Source organism: Neomonachus schauinslandi, chromosome 2 (genome assembly GCF_002201575.2).
Source record: "Neomonachus schauinslandi chromosome 2, ASM220157v2, whole genome shotgun sequence".
Taxonomy (NCBI): Eukaryota; Metazoa; Chordata; class Mammalia; order Carnivora; family Phocidae; genus Neomonachus; species Neomonachus schauinslandi.
In genome coordinates this window covers 1522383-1546193 of record NC_058404.1, presented here as the reverse complement: position 1 = coordinate 1546193, position 23811 = coordinate 1522383, and the positions used below count along the sequence as shown (strand labels likewise).

Sequence of the window (23811 nt, the reverse complement as noted above, 5' to 3'; positions counted from 1 at the left end):
AAAAAAACAGGGTGCCTGGGTGGCTCAGCCATTAAGCGTCTGCCTTCAGCTTGGGTCATGATCCCGGGGTCCTGGGATCGAGCCCCGCATCGGGCTCCCTGCTCAGTGGGAAGCCTGCTTCTCCCTCTCCCACTCCCCCTTCTTGTGTTCCCTCTCTCGCTGTCTCTCTGTCAAATAAATAAATAAAATCTTAAAAAAAGAAGAACGTCGCGTAAGAGTGCACACGATATCCCACTTCTGTTTTCTAAACACATATACGGGATATTTCCGTGTGCACAGAGGTCTGACTGAGTTGCCTTGAGCTGGGGAGGCCAGCGTCTAAGCTGACTCAGCCCCTCACACGTGCAGTCCTGAGCCTGGTAAAAGCAGAGCACAGCACCAGCACGTGAGCACGAGGAGGGCAGGGCCGTCCCCTGCGTAGGGACGGGCTCTAAGTGTTCACGACGTGAGCAGGGAGGTGGGCTCCGGGCTGAGCATGCCGAGATTCTGACATCGGTGCCTGCCCTGCAAACGTGTTCCTCCCACGGAGCTCCCGTGTGCCACGTAATAAAGCACGTGTCTCAGGAGACAGAGACCACTAAACACCAGGGGCCAGGCTGTATCTTCCTCATCGAATCTCGCCACCGGGGACTCAGGAGTCCCTCTGGGAGAACCCAGAAGCCTCTCCCAGCTTGCGTTCCTCGCGTGCACCCAGGGACGGGTGTGCCTTCCCACCCACCTCGGTACCACCCTGAAGCTGGAGGGGGATGGTGTGCCCGGCATCTGCAGTATTTAAACCAGGACAGCTTCGGGAGCTCCCCAAGTCTCCCCACACGAGCAACTACTCTACAGGTGGCCACCGCCTCGGAGCCTCCAGGAAGCAGCCCCGTGGGAGGAGCCCCACGCACCCCCAGAAGCCAGCCGGCCGCGGCAGGCAGGCAGCCTTCATCCACAGAGGCTCCCTGTTAAGGGCGTGAGCCGTGTTAGTCATCAAGTGATCTCAGCTTTGGGGAGAAGCGGGCAAATGGTTAGCACGCGGACAAGCTGAAGCTGGTGGAGTGTTTCCGTGAACCGTGTGCACACACTCGTGGTACCACGTGTGAGATGGACACGCTGGACCGGAAGTCCTCTGTGGCCATCGTGGACGTGCCGCCCAGACGCCAAGAACTCACAGGTCATCTCTCGCCGGGGCCTCCCCACCCCACGCCTCCCAGAGACAGGCCGTCCTGCCTGGGCGCTCAGGACCGCAGGGCCTTACGGCCACCCCACGGTCAGCGCTGCCGGGTCACCCAGGCCAGAGTGTCCAAGCAGGCGCAGCGAGGCGGGAGACGGGGCAGGAAGGAGAGCAGGGCTCGGGTGGACGGAGGGCCACCACAGTCCTCGTCCTCGACTGTTAGGACTGACTCTGATTTCAAAACCAAACCTAAGCATACACGTGCGTTTCTGGCCGGGTCACTAAATACTCGTACGTGCTAAATGTTTCGGCTGTCTGCACGAGTAGAAGGAAGGCAGGGCTGACTCTCAGCGCTCCTGGCGCGCAGACCGCGGTCTCGTGAACGCATCTTCACCGCCCTCCAGTGCAGCTTTGGGAGCCTCACTGCCCCGAGAAGCCAGCTGGGTCTCATCACAGGTACAACCAAATCTCCTTGACTGAAAACTCGTACGGGGCTCAACACTCAGTGCACCATGAAAGGGAACAGGACAAATTCCACACAGGGCTCCAAGGCAGCTGCGGCCACACAGCTGGCCTTGCTCCGTTGCAGGGGGCTGGCCTGAACGCCCTCGGTCCCGGTCACCGTCCGCGGGCGCTACGGACCACCTGTTACCAGCCCACACCCGGATGCAGACCATGGACGCAGACCGTGGGGGTCTAACCGACGGTCTTCAGCTGCTGTCCAGGAGCAGAGCGGATGTAGGTGGGCAGCCGGCCGGTCTCTGCGACGGGGGGCGGGGGGCCTCCCCTCCATCGGCGCACAGGGAGCCGAGGGTCACGCACGGCAGGGGAGCAAGCTCTGCAGCATGGCTTCGGACGCATGCCACGTGGCCGGTGTCACCAAGGCAACCAGGCAACATGCCTTCCTCCTCTCCGGTCCCTCCCAGGGCAGCCGTGGCCCTAAAACGTGCTGTGCCTTTCCAATCACTAGGGTCTCCCTGGAGGCGGCTGCGCCCTCCTGTATCTGACCGTGCAGACACCCCGGCTCGCTGACTCAGAAGGGAGGGCAGGCCACGGGTGTGTCCCCGCCCACAGGCCACGGCAAGCTCGGGGACGCGGGGGGGGGGGCACGTGGATCAAGCCCTCAGCCCTCGAGACCCCACACCGGGACTGAACAAACCCCACGTGCTGGCCCTCTGCTTCGCAGAGCGAGAACCCGGCCCCACAGCCCAGACCGAGGGCTCCTGGTGACAGAAGTCGAGGCCCGGATTCGTATTTTTAAAGTGCAGGCACCACGTGGGCCTCTGCCTTCGGAGGTAGAGGGGTCAGAGTGCGGTTTCCACTCCACTGCTGACATGCACCCCTGCACACCCACTTCTGGCCACAAAACCATAAACCACACCCACATCCGCCCAGCGTGGCATCTGTGGTTTCTTTTTTTTTTTTTTTTAAGATTTTTATTTATTTATTTGACAGAGAGAGAGACAGCGAGAGAGTGAACATAAGCAGGGGGAGTGGGAGAGGGAGAAGCAGGCTCCCTGCTAAGCAGGGATCCCGATGCGGGGCTCAATCCCAGGACCCTGGGACCATGACCTGAGCCGAAGGCAGACGCTTAACGACTGAGCCACCCAGGCGCCCTGCATCTGTGGTTTCTTTACAGTTCACTTTCTGCCCAGGACCCGCCCCCCCCCTGCCCCAGCCTCTCCCTCCTGGACCCTCCTCCTCCACCAGCCCTTCCCCCTGCCCCAGCGTCTCCCTCCGGGACCCTCCTCCTCTCCCTGCCCTCCCCGTGCCCCAGCCTCTCCCTCCGGGACCCTCCTCCTCCACCAGCCCTTCCCCCTGCCCCCTCCCTCCTGGACACTCCTTCTCAGAATTCAAGGATGCCGAGGTCTCTGCCAGCTCATGTGTAACAATGATGTGATCCCCTCCTTGTCCCCGACCCCTGGTACCCACAGCCAGAGACCCACTTTGCAGCCGGACTGCAGAAGGAGGTCTGGCACTTTGAAAAGACTTGAGCAGAGAGTGGACACACTCTGCAGATGCTCTGGGCTGGGAGGGACACCGATCCAGAGCGGATGGTCTGGCTGGCCTTCTCTCTGTACAGAGTGGCTGGGGGCAAGCAGGGGGCAACTTTGCTCCCTGGAGCTGCACGCTGCCCGGGAAAGGGCAGGACGCCACCGGGGTGGTCTCACCCTATTCCCACGGCGGTTTTTGGCTGCACAGTGTGCAGTCTGCGGTTGCTCCATGAGAAGCAGATGCTGGTCCCACAGCCGCGCAAGCCAAGGCCTGCCCTGCGCTGGTAACAGCACGCCATACCCGAGCACAGGGAAGTGCAGCCAGGCTGACTCTCACCATCATCTTCAAGGACCAACTAACGGGAAAGCAACGGGCCTGATCCCTACAGGACCACAGTACCTGCCCCTGCACACCACGCGCGCTCCCCTCGGAAACACGCTCAGCCTGCACACCGTTCTCAAGGTGTCTGAAGGCCTTCTCGGGACATGCCGCAAAGAGGCGATGGCGGGTCTCTTCCAGCGGAGGCTCCTGCGGGGTGGGGACCCCCTCCCTCCCCAGCTCTGGCAGCACCGTCCCCTGAAAACTGGGAGTGCTCCGGGGTCTCCCATCGAATGGAATCGATCTCTACGGATCCTGCATGAGTCAGCTTATCTCTGGCAACAGGGAAATGTATTTTCTGGTAAACCCACCAGACAAGGGGGGAGCACAGTGATGTCAGGAGCATACGCAACTCTACCAGGTGCATCAGGTAAACCCACCGCACTGCAGGGACTTTCTCTCCCCAGCCCCAGCCCAACTCACAAAATCGGCGAAAACTGTTCAATCACCCCAGAAAAAAGCACAGAATTTGGCAAAGTAATTCAGAAGTTCTGGAAGCTGAAACCAACCCACAGAATCCCAGAGGACCCCTGGACAAATCCGTGGGCACCAGCCTGCAGGCCCCTGCACAGAGAGCAAAGCTCAACGCCAATAAAATGTCACAGCTCAAGGAGAGGGACGCGGCAAAGCAGATGCACACTCTGCACGGGGCTCCTCTGGGGATGGCGTCTCCTGTGGGCGGCTCCCACGGGGCCAAGGATGGCGGCCACGCGGCCTCCTGCAGCCTGGTTGCTAGGCAGCAACACCCACTCTGTCTTCAACGCTGAGCCACAGACCGAATTTTCCAACGCTGATCTCAGAGCTCAGTCGCTCACACAGCAGAAAAGTCACATGGCTACGGGCGGAGCAAAGAACTCCTATTTAGCGCCTCCAAATAATTGATGGATGACAAATGCAAGAGAATCAGAAGGAACAAAAGCACTGTGGGTGAATCTGAAGCCCTTCTCTAAAAACTCAGAGACCGCCGAGACAGCCCAGCTGACTGACTCATGGAGGGGACACAGTTTTATCTGCATGAGCAGCGCACGACTCGCTGGCTGCAGGCTGGTGGGAATGAGATCAATATTACGGATGGGAGGCACACAGAGCAGCTCACTGTCTGGCCCCAACAACAGATGGGGCCTCATTGCTGGGTGCGTGAGGATGAGCAGGACAGTCCTTCCCCAGTGCTGAACACGCCAGCGAACGGACTGGTCCCTGTTTCCCTGACCGGAAGCCTGAAAACGCCCCACGGAATCTGGCTTGAGTTCAGTCTTGCAACACACACAGAATGAGCACATTTTAATTTGTTTAAAAAATTTTTTTTTAATCTGGAAGGCATTTAAAAGGCCATGGACTCCACACCCATTGTTTCAGAGCTTACAGCTAAAACTCGGATCCCCTCTATGGACAGGGAGACCAAGACACAGGGGTCTGCGCAGCTAAGATGCACCACTAAGCCAGGAACGAAGCAAATACCTGCTCCCACAGAGGTCCGGGTGCTGGGGACCCCCTGACTTGCAGACTCGAAGCCCGCTGGCCTCCCCGCTCTCAGCAGTGTCTGTCCACTCAGCGCTGCCAAGGTAATGGCCACCGTACACTCAGAAAGAGTGAACTGTATTGTATGGGAATATAGCAGGGAACCCTGCTATAAAAACTCTTCAACAAGTAACACATCCGACACGGAGCTGAGATTAGTGGGTGACAGATTCAGGAAACGGGAACACGAGGATGGGTCCAACAACAGACTGATGCTCTGCAAAGCGCCCCTCCCAGGACTCCGGGGCCGAGAACACGGCTTCCTGGAGGCCTTCCCTTCTGGAAAGTTGTGTCCGGACAATTCCCGGACAATTCCCAATCCAACCCTTTTATGGTCACAATCTGTTAACGGGGGAGGACCCCTCCACACGTGAACAGCACATTAATTCTCTCTCCTGGAGAAAACAGCATTACCTACATGACCAATCACCTTCATCCTGCTCTTCGTTATCTCAAGAAACAGGCAGTTTATGGAGTAATCAGCAATTCTGTGTTCCCGCTCCGACCCTACGCTTTGTTGTCCCGGTGTCCAAGCATGCATGTAACTGAAGCCATAAGAGGAAGAGGATCTGCCAAGCAGCGTCTCAGGTTCTGGGGCCCGCACGGCACCACCCTGCCAGGTCCAAGAGCCCTTCCTTCCAGACGGAGCAATCCCACCAGCTGGAGAGCCAGCACAAGCATTTCACTAGGTCTTACGCAATCACAGGATAACCTGGAAGCCTCTTCCAGTTCATATTTCTGTGGATAGAACTGGACCCTGCGAACAGACAGTTGTCGGTCCTCCGGATTCCAGAGGGACTGCCACAGGCTGGGAAGGTTCCAGTCACAAAAACTCTTGACTCCCTGGACACACAAACTCCTTATTGTGCTCCTGGCAGGTGTCAGATGCAGATCAGCTGAAGGAATCAATCAACCAACTGATGCACGTCCTCCCACCCTCTGTCTACTGAAATCCTACTCCTTCTTTAAAACCTAGCTTAAGAGGCGTCTCTCTGAGAAAATTATCCTTTTTTGATCTCCCAAAATATTTTGCACCCTCGTTTCTGTTAAGGAATGTATCACAGTGTGTCACACCCTTGTTCTTGCATCCGTCTCCTTGGGCGTCCAAAGGCACCATCTACCCCTTACTCAGTTGGGGGTTACCAGGACATGGCACTCAGTTTAGAACGGGCCTTCGATAAACAGGCAGGTAGAAAGACACAGTTTAATTAAAAATTTAACAGTGGTTGGTGATTCCATTTTTCTTTTCATTCGCTCCACAAATACTCATTGGGCACCCACTGCAGGCCCAGTCACAGAGCCGGAAGGGAAACAATGAGGGATTAACCAATTGTAGAGGAAGTCGCCACACACTCATCAGTTACCAGTACCCTGGCTTCTTAAAATAAAGGCACTGTAGTTACAGACCATTCTGAAAGAGGGCGCACGCCACCACTAAGGGCGGCAGCGCATGAGGTGACATGGATTCCGCCCACCCACAAAATGGAGCAGAACGAATGTCTATGGATGGCAGACAGGTCTGTCAATTAAATTCTCTCTTTAGGACAGTGTGCAAAAAAGATCCTCCCCGAACAATTGCTTTCACCGAGGTTACATGTGTGCTTGTTCAAAGGGTCATGAAAAGGTCACAGCAAGTCTGCAGAACACGATCGTGTATGTTTCCAAGTATTTTCCAAAGTCTCTTGAACTTTGGATACATCAACAAACTTCTCTTTAAATTGAAGAATGAAAAAAACCGGATACTCTCCAAACTGCCACAGTTTCTTCTCACGGACAATGACAACCATGTACCTGCCGTCACGGATAGAAGCTCGTAGGAATGCTCACGGCGCCTGTGTCCTTTCTTCCATGGACAGTCGACCCTTGAACAACTTGGCTTTAACCTGTGCGGGTCCACTTCTACACAAGTTTCTTTGATAAATACAGGGCAGTCCCGTAAATGTGTTTTCTCTTATCATTTTCTTAATGACATTTTGTGTCCTCTCGCTTCCTTTATTGTTGGAACACAGTATAGGATTCATATAACATACGAAGTGTGTGCTAGCCAACTGTTGATGTTATTGGTAGGCCTTCCAGTCAACAGTAGGTTTTTAATAGTTAAGATTTTGGAGAGTCAAATTATATATGAGGATTTTCAACGTACAGGGGGTTGGTGCCCCTAACCCCCATGTTCTTTAAGGGTTGACTATATTTTAAAAATTGAGTCCTCCTCCTATATGCTTTTTAATATTGCTAATCGATTCGAATCTTATTCTAAGTTAGCTCAACAGAGTCATAAATAAAAAGATGAGTAAGAAAACATAGTGCTGCCTTAATATGCAGTATCTGTTCTACGGGTCAAAGCTGTCCCTGATGACTTGGGCGCAAGCAGGCAATCTTAATTACAAATACCTTTTAACACTGCTACCATTATAAACACACAAAGGCATGATTTTGTTCGTAAAACCAAGACACACGTTGGATTTGCAACCAATAGTGACAAGCAATTTAAATGGGCTTTTACAAACTTTTAACAAATGAGATACCCAAGTTGAACTTGAGTAAGATCTTACCAACATGCATCAGTTTGGAAGAACCCTCCCCTTCCCTCCCCACATCACTCCTTGGTATATCCCTGCCGTGGAAAATCTGTGACACAGTCTGGCATTTTGATTATTCGCTGAGACTGTTTGCAATTCCTTTAAGAAAGACTTAGCAGTTAGTGAATCAGGACTGTAGGACCTGTAATACCGTGCTTGAGGACATGGTCTACCGGGCCGATTACCCAACCAAGTGACCGACTATTAACGTCACACAAACAAGAACAACGGGAGACCTCACAGCAAATTAGACCTAATGCTCATCGGGCCCTGTTCCTGTGAGTCCAAGCGAACGTGCATATGCAGCCAGAAAAGTTACAGGGTTTAAAGGCACCTTCTTCTGAACATGTCAGAAGCAAAATAATCTGAAAGGTTGTCCAATATATTTACATCACGAATATTCAATATAAAGGCTCATTCCATGTATGAAAAGGTTCACTGCAAGTCCCCATTCACTCCATTTGGTGTATTCCACAACTGGCGCAGAGGCTGGTGAGTAAGTGAAACTAGCCAGGCTTTATTTGGATTAAAAAAGAGAAATGGAAGGAGAAAGTCATGAATACTACACTACGTTCAAAATCTACAGTCCGAAGACCATAAATATTACCAAGCTGTTGAAGCATTGCCGAAGTATCAGGACACCCTTGGCTCATCTTGGCTCGTCAGGACCTGGCACCCCCTCCCTGGGGAGCCTCGGGAGCCTGGGGGAGGGGAGAGAGGAGGGGCTGCACGAGGTGGTGCACAGCAGAGCAGAGCCTACCACCGAGGTCCACACGCTAGAGGACTTCCATGCACGCTCAGGAGACAGGAGACAGAGCCCTCACTGGGGGAGGGCTCTGAACTGGGAAACGCAGCAGACAAATCAGACCTGGGGAGACTGAACGCATCCTACATGGCGGGGCTCCCTGTAAACCCAAAGGATGCACACCAGTGGGGACAAGCTCAGACATGAGGGTCCAGTGGGCTTATCTGTCTACATTCATCAGCCAACATAAAGTACAGGCTCCAAAGATGGCATCATTCAACAGCCCGACCATCTCCGTGGACCCTTGGATGCTGCCAAGGCCGAGGAAACAGGGCCTGTCCGGTTGGCGCTGACGCCGGCCCCAAGACGCGCACGCACATTAGTAAAGCGGCACTTACTTGGCTTAGCGTTGGCGACCACCGCCAGGCTCTCGGGTGGGTGCACAGGGGGACACCGGTTTTCTCCAACACCGTCGTTATTGCCATACTCTATTACATCCACGTGTCCAAGCGGAACGCTCCACTTTAATAAATACCTTTGGCCGGCTGACATTAGCGTGTTGCTGTCCGAGGTGCTGAAAGGAGGAGGCATCGGGACGTTATGATTCATTACAGGTGTTAGTCAGGATACTTTTCATCCCTTAGATATTCAAGTGAGAAACACATCCTGCTTCTGCCTTTCTTACACACAGTTACCATTTGGTTCTGTAAAGTGGCCTCCCAGTGGATGGTAGGAACTCTTCACTGCCTAATCTTGGGAGACGGGAGAACACGGGATGCTTATCTCCCAGAAAACTCTCATGTTCCCATAAAAGCTTAAAAGGAACATGTTGGAGGCTCCCTGATGGATACTTGAGCCAAGATGCTCATGCGTTCTGGCAAATACTGTTAACAGGAAAATCTCCTATGTGCAGAGATATTCTCTGGTTATTTCGTATCAAAGTTCCTTTTTTACTCTCAGTTATAGTGTAACTATTTTAATAAAATTAAATCTTGTCATTATGCTCCATGATTAAGATACTTATTATGTGGGACGCCTGGGTGGCTCAGTCGGTTAAGCGTCTGCCTTCGGCTCAGGTCATGATCCCAGGGTCCTGGGATCGAGTCCCGCATCGGGCTCCCTGCTCCGCGGGGAGCCTGCTTCTCCCTCTGCCTCTGCCTCTGCCTCTGCCTCTCTCTCTCTCTCTCATGAATAAATAAAATCTTTAAAAAAATAAAATAAAATAAAATACTTATTATGTAAAAATTAAATGAAAAAATCCCATGACCTATGTAGATTTTTTTTTTCCTTTTACCATAAAATGGAGCATACATGAAGAGAAACACACAAAGCATGGCTGTTCAGATAGGCGGAAAATGCTAGAGCAGACACCTCCTTGACCAGCACCTACTCAAGGCTACAAGGCTACCAGCAGCCTGAGGCCCTCCATGTGCCAGGAACCCGCCCCCCCCGCCCCCCCGGCAAGACAATCACTGTTCCTTACTCTGATGATTACCACAGTTTGCTTTCTTCAAGATATACATATTTTTTCCAATCAAAATGTAAACAGGAATAACCAAAATGCCGGAGACTATACTTTAAACCAAAATACTTGGCGTGTTGGAAGCCAACTGGTACCCAAGCGCTCCAACTTCCCTCTGATGTTAGAGGGCTTTACTTTTCAATGTCTAGTCTGCGTGGGATGGGGAAGGAGGAGAAGGCAGAACTCAGACACTGAGTAAGAAAGACTGCGTGTTCTGTGAGTTAGGTGTGCTCTCTACATAAAAAGAGAGGCCCATGAACCTGGCCCCAATTTCTACTCATCCTGTTGTAATCTAAAATCCTCACTCCTACAGAGGTTTGGGGGACCTTGCTGTTCTGATAACCCTTGGGGCCATTTGAACACTTCAGCCTGACCAAAGTGGGTCGTCCCTTCACCGCCTCCTGGGGGTGTCACTGAGAACACGTCAGTGGGAACTGAACTGTTGCCCTTTCCTCACTTTGTAGAAGGTCATCCGAACCTGGGATCCCTGCCACAGCCCGGGTGTTATTTCAAGGAACAACCCTGGTAGTGAACACAGATAAATCCATTTTTAAGTGTTCATCCACTTCTTGTTCATCTTGGAAGTGTATTTGTCAGCTTGAGGTTTTTAAAACGACATAAAATTTCAAAAGACCCAAACTGACTTGAGGAGCACTTGGGGCGCCTGGGGGGTGGCTCAGTCGCTTAAGCATCTGACTCTTGATTCTGGCTCAGCTCATGATATCGGGGTCGTGAGACCGAGCCCCGCATGAGGCTCCGTGCTGAGCGCGGAGAGTCTCCTTGAGATTCTCTCTCTCCCTCTGCCCCTCCCCCACTCATGCTCTCTCCTCTCTAATAAATAGAATCTTTAAAAAAACTGGCATATTTTGCAGATTTATTCTGTAGCTGCCTCAGAGCAGGTGAGGACGAGGAGGAACCCTAATAAAAACAGATAGTTACCAGGCAGCACCGTGCCGGGCGCAGAGCTGAAGGGCCTGACAGTGGTCCCTGGCCAGACCCTCCCAGGAGTCCCAGGGATGGCTGGCTTCCCCACCATTACTCTGCAGAGCGTGGGTGTGAGGCTCGGCGGGATGGGGTGATTCTCCGGAGCCCTGAGAAGGCTGGAACCCGGGCTGCACGGCATGAGCCCCTGGGGGCCCAGCCCCGCCCCGGACTCCCTGCTGGGGCTCCTCAGCACCACAGGGCGGCCACCACAGGAGGACCGCAGGCACACGTGCTGGCTCCCACCCGGTGATGTGCTCACGAAGGCCTAGCACCCAGCTCCTGGCGGGAGAGGGAGCCCTGCCTGTCTCACGGGCCAGTCTCTGTGCTGTCAACACCCGGAGTGGACGAGTTCGAGCTGCCAGTGGTTTGGCAACTGCATCCCCAACTCCTGAGAGTTTAACAACGGAGCCTCTCAAGCCATGATGAGCTGCTCAGGACACCACACCAACGTGCGCTACTTGATAAAGCACCCGGGGCACTCAGCGCAAAACATTCACGTCTGCCTCAGTTCCCTTACCATCCCTCTCTACCTGAGGACACTAACTTCTCAGATATCGTCAACCAGCTACAACATTCTAGGTGTTAGGGAGCAGTCCTGATGGTAAATGACTTTAAGGATAAGAAATGATGAAGTGGTATGTACTCATTTTCTTGGTTCACAGTGAATATAAACGCCACCGATATAATCATACAAGAAAAACGCTTACCAAAAACGTCTCCACAGCGAGGCAGCTAAAGAGAAAGGATGTGAACAATGATCACAACAAGACTGTAGAGTGATTTAGGAGGGAAATAAAAGAAACACAATGCAGTTTCTGGTTCCAACATTGGCCTTACGTTTAAAGAAAAATATACCATTCGTCCCGAATTTCCTCCAGCAGTGACCTTGTGACTGAACACTGGACCCGTTTAAAAATACACTTGTCTAGGGGCGCCTGGGTGGCTCAGTGGGTTAAGCGTCTGCCTTCAGCTCAGGTCATATCTCGGGGTCCTGGGATGGAGCCCCGCGTCGGGCTCCCTGCTCAGCGGGAAGCGTGCGTCTCCCCCCGCCCCCCACTGCTGCCCCTGCCTGTGCTCTCTTTCAAATAAATAAAATCATTTTTAAAAAATTAAAAAATAAAATAAAAATACGCCTGTTTAGGTCCCGGTTCCCCTTCATCACAGGACGAGGTGACGAAGTTCTGCGCACATATCGGGGCAGCTTGAATGGGAGCATTAAAAGAGCCGTCCACTCATCTGGGACGCGGCACGTTCCCGGGCGCAGAGCCGATCCCGCGACCTAGGCGCATGCTCACCGTGCACTGACCGTGGCGCACATTAACACATCGCTCAGCATGAAGATGCGGCGCTCCTTGGTTTTAATGATCTCCCCTCTGTCGTTGTAAACGGTTTCTATCATATCGTCGGATCGCACGAGGTACCGATTCCCACTGCTGAGAAGCTGAACATTCAAAGTCACACTTGACATGCTTCCCGCAATCGAGTTCATCAAAAGAAGAAAAAGGGTGAGCGAAAGTCTTGCAAAATACAGGAGCATAAAGCGTCAAAACTTTGCAGATTTTCCCCTTTACAGAGAATTCATGCACTTCCAATCGTACTTTATGTGTATACTACGCAGAATTCTGAGAGTGGCTTTTTTTTTTTTTTTAACTACATAGTTTCATGGACAGTGTTTGGAGCTATTCTAAACGGTGAAAGGAGTCTAACCCAGCCCTTGTAAACACAATTCCTCCAGCTCACAGAGACTGACTCAGCAAAGGAGGGCTCATTTGTTTTCACCTGTCAGTCATACTCCTTCTCTTTAAATGACTTGCCCCAGTATAAGCTCCATTCCTTACAGACTCTCATCCACAGCCGGCCAACCATTGTTATTTATAACTCTATGCCGACCAGAATGTTTTATGTAAGTGCAATAGCTACTCGGGGATTTTCGTTTTCCAAAGGATAGCGTAATTAAGAAAACATCTTAGCTTCTTGTGATATGCCATATTTCATTTCACTGAGCCAAACACAGTACCCTTGGTCCTTTGCAGAGATGCTTTGTACTCATTAGTATGATGAGGTAAGTCATATAGAAGTCAGACTTATAACAATTCAGCCCAAAGGAACATGGGGAATTCATGTTCAGATGGTCTGAACACCCAGACGGTGTTCTGATCCTTTATCTGCAGTAGCCAAGCTCACTGTCAACCTATTCTTGACATGCTCACGGGGATGATGAGAGTGCGTGCACAGGTTCAGGATCGCTAGCAAGGGACACACACCACTTCCTCATCGGCCTTACTCTGTCCCCACAGATTTGCAAGCACTGTTACCACAGGCAAGCAGGATCCTAAACAACATAACCATCACTTAACGCAATTTTCAGCTCATAGAAATTCCTATATAAATCATTTAGAAGATCAGGAAAAACCTATTCCTCAAAATGTATTAAAGTTCTTATATTAAGCCACTGACTGTCACTATCTGGTAGGAAATTACCCCTACAGACAGAAACGAAAGTGATTTTAGCATTGATAAATACGATATGGAATTATTTAACACCGCTCCTATCGATGAACCTCTTCTTGTGGACCAGGGCTGTAAGTAAGTATGGTGAAGTCTACATAAAACCAGCTTGCTGTTGCAGGAAGAGGACTTGTCAATATAAAGCAGAAATACAGCCTAGGAACTGCTTTCATGCTGTATTTTCCTCACGTTTCCACGATAAACACAGCTTAGTCCATGCAAAGACAGGTACAGATAAGAACGTATGTAACATCCTCTGCTTTGATTACGACCATCTAAGAGGAAACACCGCATTTTGGCAGGAAGATTCAGACCGTGTGAGGGTCTTGTGACTGTGGGAGCCCCTTCCCCGAGAAAACGCGCCCGGACCCGCCCGATGCTCTCCATCGACTTCCCAGGCAGGGCCCTGGGCTGCGGCATCACTGCAAAGCTTCCAGAAGATTAGTAGCAAGTGGCAGGAAGAATGGTGGCTTGTTAGTACAAAGCAAACTGAATCCCAGCACAGACTGAGAAGCCTCGGTCAACCTTGTTCAGGTATCTCTCGTTAATGGCTTTGGCGACGTGCTTGATCTCGCAGCGCTGGTCGGCGTCTCTCTTTCTCTCATTCAGCTTCTCCGCTAAGGTTTCCAGCTCTGTCAGCGCCATCTGAAGGGGCAGCCGGTCAGGGTGGCCTTTGGATGTATTCTTCAGCATGTCCTGGGGGAGAAAGACGGTGAAAAGGAGACGTGTGACTGCTGGTTCCGAGGGCGCAGGTGGCTGCCCACGCACGCTCCGAGCTAGGAGCCTCAATGTCTGACGGCCGCATCAGCTACTTCTGGGGGAGGATAAAATAAGCACCGGGGAGAGAGTAATAAGCCAAGTGACTCACGATTTGGATACACACTGGAACAGCTCCTTTTGCAAAAACAAAATGAACTCATTAAATGGCTTTGCTAATGGGAAAAAAAACAGCAATTCCCAATAAAGGGCACTATAAATACGAACGTGCCACATCTGAGAAACATCCCACCCTCTGTAGCTACGTTCAAGGTAACTCCGGCCTGTCTCTCTCAACCCGAGTCGGACCAGCGGACCCAGGCCCCAAAGGTCGGCTTCCAAACGCGAAGTGGGCGGCATTACTCCCGTGCCTCCACCCCGTCCCTGCTGCAAGGGGGCCACACACCCTCCCGTCCGTGTCCGCAGGGTCACCAAGGGAAGCGGAGGTTGCACGGAGGACGAGGGAGCGACAATCTGGTGACCGATAAAACGGCGCCACGTGCGTCCATCGCGGGAGTCGGCGTTCAGGAGCAACATCTAAGTGACAGTCCCGAGGGGGTCACCTCGCTTTCCCACCGGACCCTTAGTGTGTCTCAGCTGGCTCACGCAGACCACACCGACTTCTGCTGACGGTGCGGAAGCACCCTTCTCGCCCAGCCGCCCCGAAGCTGACGCCCGCTCAGCTGGCGTGGGAATGCCACCGGGCCCTCAGCTTGTGACCCGCTTTTCATCTGAAGAAACCAACCCTCCAGAAGTGATGACATATTTCCGGTCTGAAAGGACCGTATATACCGTGCTGTACGCCTGTTTCCCTACGAGTCACTTCAAATCCTATCAAGGCCACGAAGTCATGTCACGACGATTCTGGCTCCAAAGTCACGAGCTGGCGGAGCCGGCCCGGGACCTGAGCGCGACCAGGACGAGCACCACAGCAGCGGAGCTGTGGAGGGGGGCAGGGGGTCCTCCAGATGCCGGGAGAGAACCGAGTAAGGAAAAAGGGACATCTGTCGTTCTGTCCAGACTGAGACTCATGTTGGTCCAACACGGGACAGAGAACGGCAGCAGGATACAGTGAGACAGAGAGTCCTACGGGACCACGTGTCCCAAACCAGCGGGCCCGGAAAAGCCGGGGCCATGCAGCTTTACCCTGGATCAGGGAAGGCTGTGATCCCAGGAGAGCTGGGATCAGGGCAGAGACAGGGAGAGCAGGTGCCTGATGGGCCAAAGGCAGGGGAAGGAAGCACGCCGGGCCCCATGCCATCCCTCCCCGCGTGCGCAGAGCAGAACTCAGGAGGGAGGGAACACGCCTGCCCCGTCTTCCAGCCCGGCCACCAGCCCCCGCGTCCCCCTCAGGCAACAGCTCCCGGAGCATCTTTACTGAGAGCAGGGTCCCTGGACGACCCATGCAATTCTGTCAGCCGCACGGACTGCACCCTCTGAGTCCAACCGTGCATCTTCCTAAGTGCCCCAGACGCGCCCTGAGCCGCCCCCTCGCCTGCCAGGGAAGCCGCGCACAGAAACCCGGCTCTCCGGTGAGCCTCCTGGGGCCCAGGCAGACAGGGAGGGAGGAGGGAGCACTACACAGGGACTGACCTCACCGAGCCCACGGGCAGCTAGGTGCCACAACACACCACACCTTCCTCCAGTGCGGTGCCCTCAGGCCGAACTCCGAGAAATGCCGCCCAGGACCACGTCCCTGCTCCCAGCCGGCGCGGGGCTCATGCTTCTGTTCTTTCCCACGGCCTTCCCACCCTTTCTCAAAATATATAATTTGGTAAACACCTGGGCCAAAGGTTTGCCATGATTTATTAACGGCCAAAAGCTGACGAGCTAGATCGAAAACTACACCCAACTTTAATTAACTAGGAACAAGAAACTATTCAGGAGCGAGGCGTGAAAACCCAGCAGGGTCGTGGGTGACCAGTGATAACCAGGCATTCACTAGCACGTCACCAAGCACAGTTTGCATGTGAGTTTGAACGTGCGCCACGTGGGTCATAAGGCGGTTATGTCTTTGCCCTTGGTCCCTGTGTCCCCACCTCGCTAGAGAAGGAACTGTCTAACTGGTTCCCTACCGTCTTCCTTCCTCACCGAACTACCCACCTGGAGCCTCCCACATTTGAAGAGCTCGGTAAATACCGGACAACTGGAGACATAAAACACGTTTTCTGGATATTTTGATTTTAGGGGAAAGCAAACAGCTTCTGTTATTAACACTCTAACACGGACGTTGGAAACCAGAAACTGGATCTAATATGTACATATGATAACCGGACACTCGCTGGAAAAGGAACATGGGAGAGAGGAAGACAGAAACAGCCCATGAGACTAGCCATGGAAGCAGCTGATACGAACAGTCTGGACGTGTGTGTGCTTTCGCCCTCGGTTTTGTGAGCACTTTACCTAGCAGGTCCGCTTCTCACAGATTTGGACGGCCACAACAGCAACCACAACCTCAAGGGAAGGGGCCTCGGCAACAATGCCGAGTGCCGGCCCATTTCCAGGGACGATGTCGCCGTTCACCTTTGCTGCGTTCCCAAATGCAAGCCACGCCGAGCCGCCTGAGGAATCTGAGCCGGCGCGGACTGACCTCAGAAACGCCACTTCAGACAGCCCGCCATCCGCCTCTGTGCGGCGGGGCCCCCGGCTTTGGGGAGGACAGGGCCTGCACACAGACCGAGCGCCACATGGAATGCGTCACATCTGCCCTCAAAACCAGGTTTGTCGGAAACAACACATGCACCAATTTGAATGCTCTTAGTTTTCAACCACTTGGGGTCCACGGGTGAGCCTCTCCACGCACCGTCTGCAGACCGCGCTCACGACAGGCACAGTTTGCCCGAATCGTGACTTGGGCTCCTGAGCCCCCCGTCCCCTCTGGCCACAGAGGGTGGATCGTTTTTCCACCAGACCCCAGACCCAGACCCTGACCTAGACCCCGCCCCAGAAGGGGGCAGATTCCTTTCTGTCCTCGGGAACCCGCGTCCGGCCCCCTCTGCCCCTGCAGGAGCTGGCTGGTGAGGGTCCGCGGCCGTGTCCACGCTCGGGGCCTGCACCCCCCGACTCTGCCCCCCCGTAACCGCTCGGGGAAGGAGGACGGAGGAGGCCGGAGGCAGAACCGGGAGCACAGATGCGGCTGTCAGGCAGATGCTGGGAAAGGTGTGCGTCCTTACCTGGAGCAGCAGAATGAACTGTGGGAACCTCTGTATGGGCTTCATCATCAGACTGTAGAGCGTGACACGGTCAGGGCTGGACTCCTGGCACTGCTGTGGGGAGAAGCCCGGCTTACTCGCGCTTCGGGGCTGCGGGGGTCCCCACCTCGGTCCCGCCACAACACAGACGCCTCAGCAGGCCCAGAGCCCACTCCCGTCTTCACTCAATGGAGACAGTGCATGCAGATTTGCTGCAAAATCCTCCCCACACCTGGATTGCACCACACAAATGCTTGCGCCTCTGAGTCCAGAGCGTGTTTGCATTCGATGCTTTACGGGCCACCTCTGACTGCCAGGCAGGGTTTGTCCATTTACAAACGCATTTCAACCTTCTAGGGACTGAGCTAGTTTCTGAGATTCTACAACCACCCGAAAACTGCATTTACAAAAAAATAGAGAGGCGCCTGGGTGGCTCAGCTGTTGAAGCATCTGCCTTCCACTCAGGTCAGGATCCCGGGGTCCTGGGATCGAGCCCCGCATCGCTCCCTGCTCAGCCAGGAGCCTGCTTCTCCCTCTCCCACTCCCCCTGCTTGTGTTCTCTCACTTACTCTCTCTCAAATAAATAAAATCTTTAAAAAAAAGAAGAAAAATACCCCAGAACCCCAAACAGGAGTTGCCAGAGGGTGTGAAAACCCAAGATGAAAAAAAAAGTGCTTACCTTTAAAAACTCGAGAAAAGCAGGCTTTGTAGCACACGTTTTCTTGAGGATTGCCACCGCTGTGCTGAAATTATTCACGTACTCGCTATAGGCATCGAGCACCATGGATTTGGAAAACTGAAATAACGGAGAACAGTGAGAACTATCAGCAGTGCGCAGAGCCCAGGGCCTCCCTCCTCCAGGACGTGATAGAAGATCCGAAACCTGCCCTAAAAGTAAGCTCTCAGTCACTGCGATGTTTCCACAGGGCACACTTCATTACGACCCCGTGTGGTTTTTCTTCTTCTTTAAGCAAACTTGTTGGGAATTGTTTCAACAGTGGGTCGATCTCACTTCGCTCACCCCAATGTGCTTGTCGGCATCCTTGTTCCCGTCCCTGGCGGTCTGGCCTTCAGCTAAGCGGTGTCCCTGACTACAGACACCTGTCTTTAGCTTCCGGTCAGTCCTCACTCTGGATTTCACCTCCAGAGGAGGACGCCATGCAGGCCCCTACAGCCTGCCTGGCGGGCCCTGAGCGTCCCCTGGAAATGCTCCGGGGGAGGAAGGAAACTGATTCCCTCCTGCTTCTCTGGCGGAGGGGCCACGCTGGTCCCTGTCCTGTTTCCCTAGAAACACCAAGAGGCCTCCCTCTGGTATTCTAAGAGCCCACAAATTCTCAAAATAAACAGGCATATCCATGAGCAGGTATCTGATGTGACCGTCACTTACAGAAAAAATGCTTTCATCTCAACTATATATTGTCTAAGTTTTTTTCCTTTTAAAAAAAAATGTCGCCAAGGTCAATATTTCAAGAAGATAGAGTAATTGTAGACAGTGAACGCGTAAAACAGCCAGAAAATGCAACTGCAAAGTAAATATGCGGTTTCCTCTTTGTTTTCCATAAAGATCCCTAAAAGGCATCATGCAAGTATTTTAGTAAGAACTCCTGTTCCCGTGTTGTGTTCGAGGCATCCTGTAATTTATACACGTCCTGTAATTTACATACGTCATCAAGCCCACACAATTCTATAGGGAAAAAGAAAAGGTTTTTCGTGTCATTATTACAGCATTCGCTTAAACGGCCACTTGAACCTTCAATCTGATACCCCTTTGCTCCCGTAAGCTCCCACGTCTAGACAGAAGACTTACTAAGCATAATACACATGGTTCATAAACAGGACACGGATGAAAGGGCTCAGAACTGCCGATGCACACAGGAGGCTGCTGGTTTCCAGGGCGGGAAACGTGAATGCACGCCACCGCGTCCTGTGTCAGCAGAGGCCTCGAGACGGCGTCTGCACAACAGGGCCCGGGCCACAGAGTACTGGCTGGAGGGGACACGTGGGTATTTTCCGCTGCCCCCCGACAGGGACAGGGAGCAGGGCGAGACCCACCTGCCCCGGGGGTGAGTGGGACAGAGCGGCACACCGTCCACAGAGCCCCGGCTCTGTGAGCCACCAAAGCCCTGCTCCCACTGCGCCGTGAGGCACAGGATAGAGCTGGTGGCATCCCAGGTACACGCCCGGCGAGCCTCCGGAGGGTGTCCTGACCACGTGCACCTGAGCCCTCGCCTCGTGTGCGCTGAGCACAGCACTGTGACCCCACGGTGGACCCGGACGGCACCGAGGCCCGCTGCTAACCCGGACACCCAGCGTGAGGTGTCCCCCGAGCACGGAAACCAGGGCAAAGCACAGGCGAGCCCCGTGGGGCGGCGGGGTCCGCCAGCAATTACCGAAGCCACGAAGACGTCCCCGATGGTTTCCACGGAGTCCCAGTCAGCCACGCGGCTGGCCAGCGCAATCTGGAACATGCCGTGGCACTGCAGCAGCTCTTTGATTCGGTAGAACACCACCTTCAGCTTCCTCTCGCTCAGGATCTTTGGCTCCATCTCCGACAGCGGCTTCTCGTATTGCTAACGAAGACACGCGGGAAGACGGGACAGGCTCTTTAGAGGGTGCGCTGAAAACATACGGAGACATCCCCTCACGTACGTCACGGTTCACGCAAACCCCACGGCTCTTCACGTCCACACACAGACCCAACACTCAGCGTGTCCTGGGACTTCTGCCACTGTGATCACGTCATGGTTCGTGTGCGCACGTAAACCCGCGGGTGTGCAAAAGGCCTGTGAGGCCCGAGTCTCCCCCGTGACACGACGTTTCGGTACCTCCAGAATCCTCTTCAGAGCATCCACGTAGTTCTTTTCGCTGTCGACCACTGAGCCCAGGATGTATCTTCTCACGACCTGTTGGCGGTTGGAAAACACAGCGGTAAGCAAACTGCTGCAGAAAACAGAAATTTCACTTCTTGTGGATAAAGAACTTTCTTGTTCTGTTTCTTGGTCCTCAAAACAGGAGGCAAAGGAAACATCCACAGGCCTCTAGGGCGCTTTGAACGGTGCGTTAGCTAACGTTACAGGCACAAAACCTACTTTCCCTGTTGCCACGGTCACGAAATAGGTCAAACCTCAAATTACAAACTGTAAGGACAGCGAGATAAGTGACGTTACAGTAGGAACGTCAACAACTATGAGCTGAAGTAACGGTATCTTCTGGGCCCTACGCTGCGTTACGGGATGTTTCACGTAGGACTAAAGCATGAAAAGAGCCGTTCCAGTCTTGACTTAAAGAATGCTAGTAGCGGAATAGATCGAGTGAAGTTATTATTGCCAAGTTGTAGAAGGAGAAACAGCTTTGAAATGTGGAAGACCAGGGGCGCCTGGGTGGCTCCGTCGTTGGGCGTCTGCCTTCGGCTCAGGTCATGACCCCAGGGTCCTGGGATCGAGCCCCACATCGGGCTCGCTGCTCCGCGGGAGGCCTGCTTCTCCCTCTCCCACTCCCCCTGCTTGTGTTCCCTCTCTCGCTGTGTCTCTCTCTGTCAAATAAATAAATAAAAATCTTAAAAAACAAAAAAAGGAAGAAAGAAAGGTGGAAGAGTAGATTATTTTGGCTCGAGAGCTTTTGACCAAGCGAAGACACACTCAGGAAGGGGCGGGGGGGGGGGGTGCAGCTTGTGGATTAAGGCCAGCGAGCGGCTCCCGCCTCAAACACGCAGGCCAGTCAAGCACGGGGACGAGACTCTGGGCGCACAGTTCCTGTTAAAGGCCAGTGATGATGCTGGGCACTTCCATCAAGCCTAGACATAGTCTGGCAAGTTATTTTTGCCAGTAAATGGAAAACGAGCACAAAATTACAGGAAGGCTGCCTCTAGACCACACACGCCCCAGCCCCCCGCCCCCCAGGCCTGCGAGGAGGAGGGGAGGCTCGCGACAGGAACCACAACGCCACCCAGCGGGTGGAGACGGCATTTTCCACAGTGCAGAACATTCCAGAGCTATGGAGTCTTACAAAACGTGACTGACAAGGGAGCGACTCTCTCCACAAAAAGGACCACTCAAATTCACAAAATTAAGATAAAAACCAGCGCTTCCAGGGCAGGTAAAGAGTACAGAAGGGTCTGGGGTTAAAAGAGGCCCCCGCGAGGCTGCCAGCCGCCCGGCCCCGTTCACACTCAGGAGTCTGGGCACTGACCCCGCGCTCCACGAGGAAGGCTAGACCCCACAACCCAGTCACTCCCCAAACTAGCAGAGGGCCCATCTCCGCCACCCTTCTCCCGAATTCAGATCCCAGATGCTGCAAGTCTCCTCAGGCGGAAGATCTGGGGTCAAACCCAGGAAATTACAGACATTTGTAACAGCCCTGAGAGGACTCTGAGAGGTCAGGTCCCATGTCCTCTACACAGCTGTCCGCCACTACGTCACGGTGTCCCACCTGTGCTTGCTGGGAGGCAGGGCCCTGCTTCACCCGACACCACGTCCTCAGACAAGGGGACCCAAGTCCCAGTCACACTGTGTCCCGCCAGGAATGAGCACGGAGACCCCATTAGTGGTCAGAGCCCCAGGCCGCACAGGAGTGGGGCAGGAGGGACCCAGGTAGAGAGACCTCAAAGGAACATCAAGGGTGTTTTCGAGAACTCAAGGCCCTTTCTCCAACCGGGGCTGGAGAGCAGCGGGTGAACCACAGACCAGGACAGCCAGCACCGCGCCCCGCGGGGATCGCAGCCACACGTCCCCAGGGAGCACCAGACAGCGCAGAGCATTTACGGTCCGTCCAACTGACTGACAGGATTTAGGATTTTAGGTTGGGGATCAGAGACCTGGCTGAGGCGTCGGGCCCTACTGCGCCCGGGGCAGGGCGCCACCCCCACCATCGGCCTCCCCGGAGCCGCGGCGGCCTCCCGTGGGACGTGCGCGCGGACACGGAGGGATGTGCAAGCACTTAATGACACGCGGCACGCTCGTGTGGGCGGCGCACAGTGTGGGTGCCCATGGCGGCCCCACACACCCGTCGCCACGTCCTCCTTCGCCCCCGACGGGCTCACAGATCAGCCACGGCCCACAGACACGCTTCCTCGTCCTGTCAGCCCTGCTGCGCGGGCTCCCCCTTCAACTCCCGTGAAACCTGAGCTTCCTAGTCTGCAGACAACGATTGAGGGCCCCTGGGCATCCTCCCAACTCAGCTCTTTGTTCAGACTCTGACCTTGGCACTGTCACCACCTTGTTCCGAGCCGCGCCGCTCTCCACACGTGTCTACCTAGCGCTGTGTGTCTCCAGGACGTGCATCACGCTGACCCCGCACAGAACTCTCCAGGGCCCCCCGAAAGCCCCGAACTCTGCTCCACGCTCTGGTCCTCAGGCTTTCTTTTCCTTTTACCCAAAGATCATCAAATGGACACCACCGCATTTTTTTCCCTCTGCTACCTCTTTCCAGAGGCTAAGAAATTCACTGATATCCTGCTGATTTCACCAGTTGCTGGAAATCTTTTACTCTGCGTGTGAGGCACCACGTACACGCTAGTGTCTCTCGGTAAAGTCACCTGCCAGTAAGAACCGGTATAAATCACACCCATACCCATCTCACACTTACTCGGGGGGTGATACCCAAACACACGTGGGCCAGAGAGCCCGCGGCCACCGAGGCCACAGAGGGGCCACGAGCGGGGGATGGCGGGGGCTCGGCCGGGGGGACACAGCCACGCCAGGAAGCAGCCCCCCATCCTACCTGCTGCTGAGATAGACCTTCAGGCATCGGGGTGAGGACGGCTTCTGGATGTTTGCAGTCAACATCAATAAATAAATTCTGCTCCTCTTCAAGACAGGGTCTGTGATCTTAAAGAAAAGTCAGAATGCACTAGTTGGACCTTGAAACAATATATTCATAATATTACAGCGTGGGAAAAAAAAAAACCAACGCTTTGGGCAGACACTTTGATTTTCCGTGCTTATGTTCCACTGGGCCATGATTAAATTGAAATTTTAACAAGAAAACCCAAGAAAATAGCCTTTCCACCAGAGGAACACAATGTCCATCGGTATCTGAAGTTTTCAATACTTGGACGTTTAATTTCAAAAGGCAGAGGTGTCCTTTCAATACCTGGTTGGTAAGTCAGAACTAAATACTTCAATTTCTTAATCTATAAAATACCTCATTCAGAAACAAAGAAGGGCAGCTAAGAACACTCGCTCAGTAATCGACGAAAGCTAAGTGGAGACTCAGTGTTATTTCTTGACTTTCTGTCTGCCTTGCTCCCTGGGAAAGCACAGCTACCATCAAATCAAAACACTGAGACCAAAACTCAATTGATCTTTAAAAACTTGGCTATAGCTAAATAATCCACAGAATGCTGGAAAACAGAAAAGCAAAGGGGTTTTTAGGTAACAGGAGCCCAGAGATGATCAAATTCCAATCTCCAAAAGCCTGGCTGCACAGAAACGTTTGTGAGGAGCTTGTAAGAACCTACCAGTGTCTACACACCCACGAGAGCA

The 23811-nt window shown here is 53.5% G+C and overlaps 1 protein-coding gene across 3 annotated transcripts in view; it reads right to left on the bottom strand.

The window, feature by feature from the left end:
* Positions 1–23811, bottom strand: part of ARHGEF10 (Rho guanine nucleotide exchange factor 10) — a 105859-nt gene that overhangs the window by 27522 nt on the left and 54526 nt on the right. For all 3 annotated transcript variants that reach the window (XM_044912810.1, XM_021694102.1, XM_021694103.1), the window contains 8 exons: positions 23048–23154; positions 20155–20232; positions 19720–19899; positions 18009–18125; positions 17312–17404; positions 13908–14078; positions 12170–12315; positions 8767–8942 (listed from right to left, as the gene is read on the bottom strand). In XM_044912810.1, the coding sequence (XP_044768745.1) occupies positions 8767–8942; positions 12170–12315; positions 13908–14078; positions 17312–17404; positions 18009–18125; positions 19720–19899; positions 20155–20232; positions 23048–23154 (1068 nt within the window). The remainder of the gene's footprint in view (positions 1–8766; positions 8943–12169; positions 12316–13907; positions 14079–17311; positions 17405–18008; positions 18126–19719; positions 19900–20154; positions 20233–23047; positions 23155–23811) is intronic.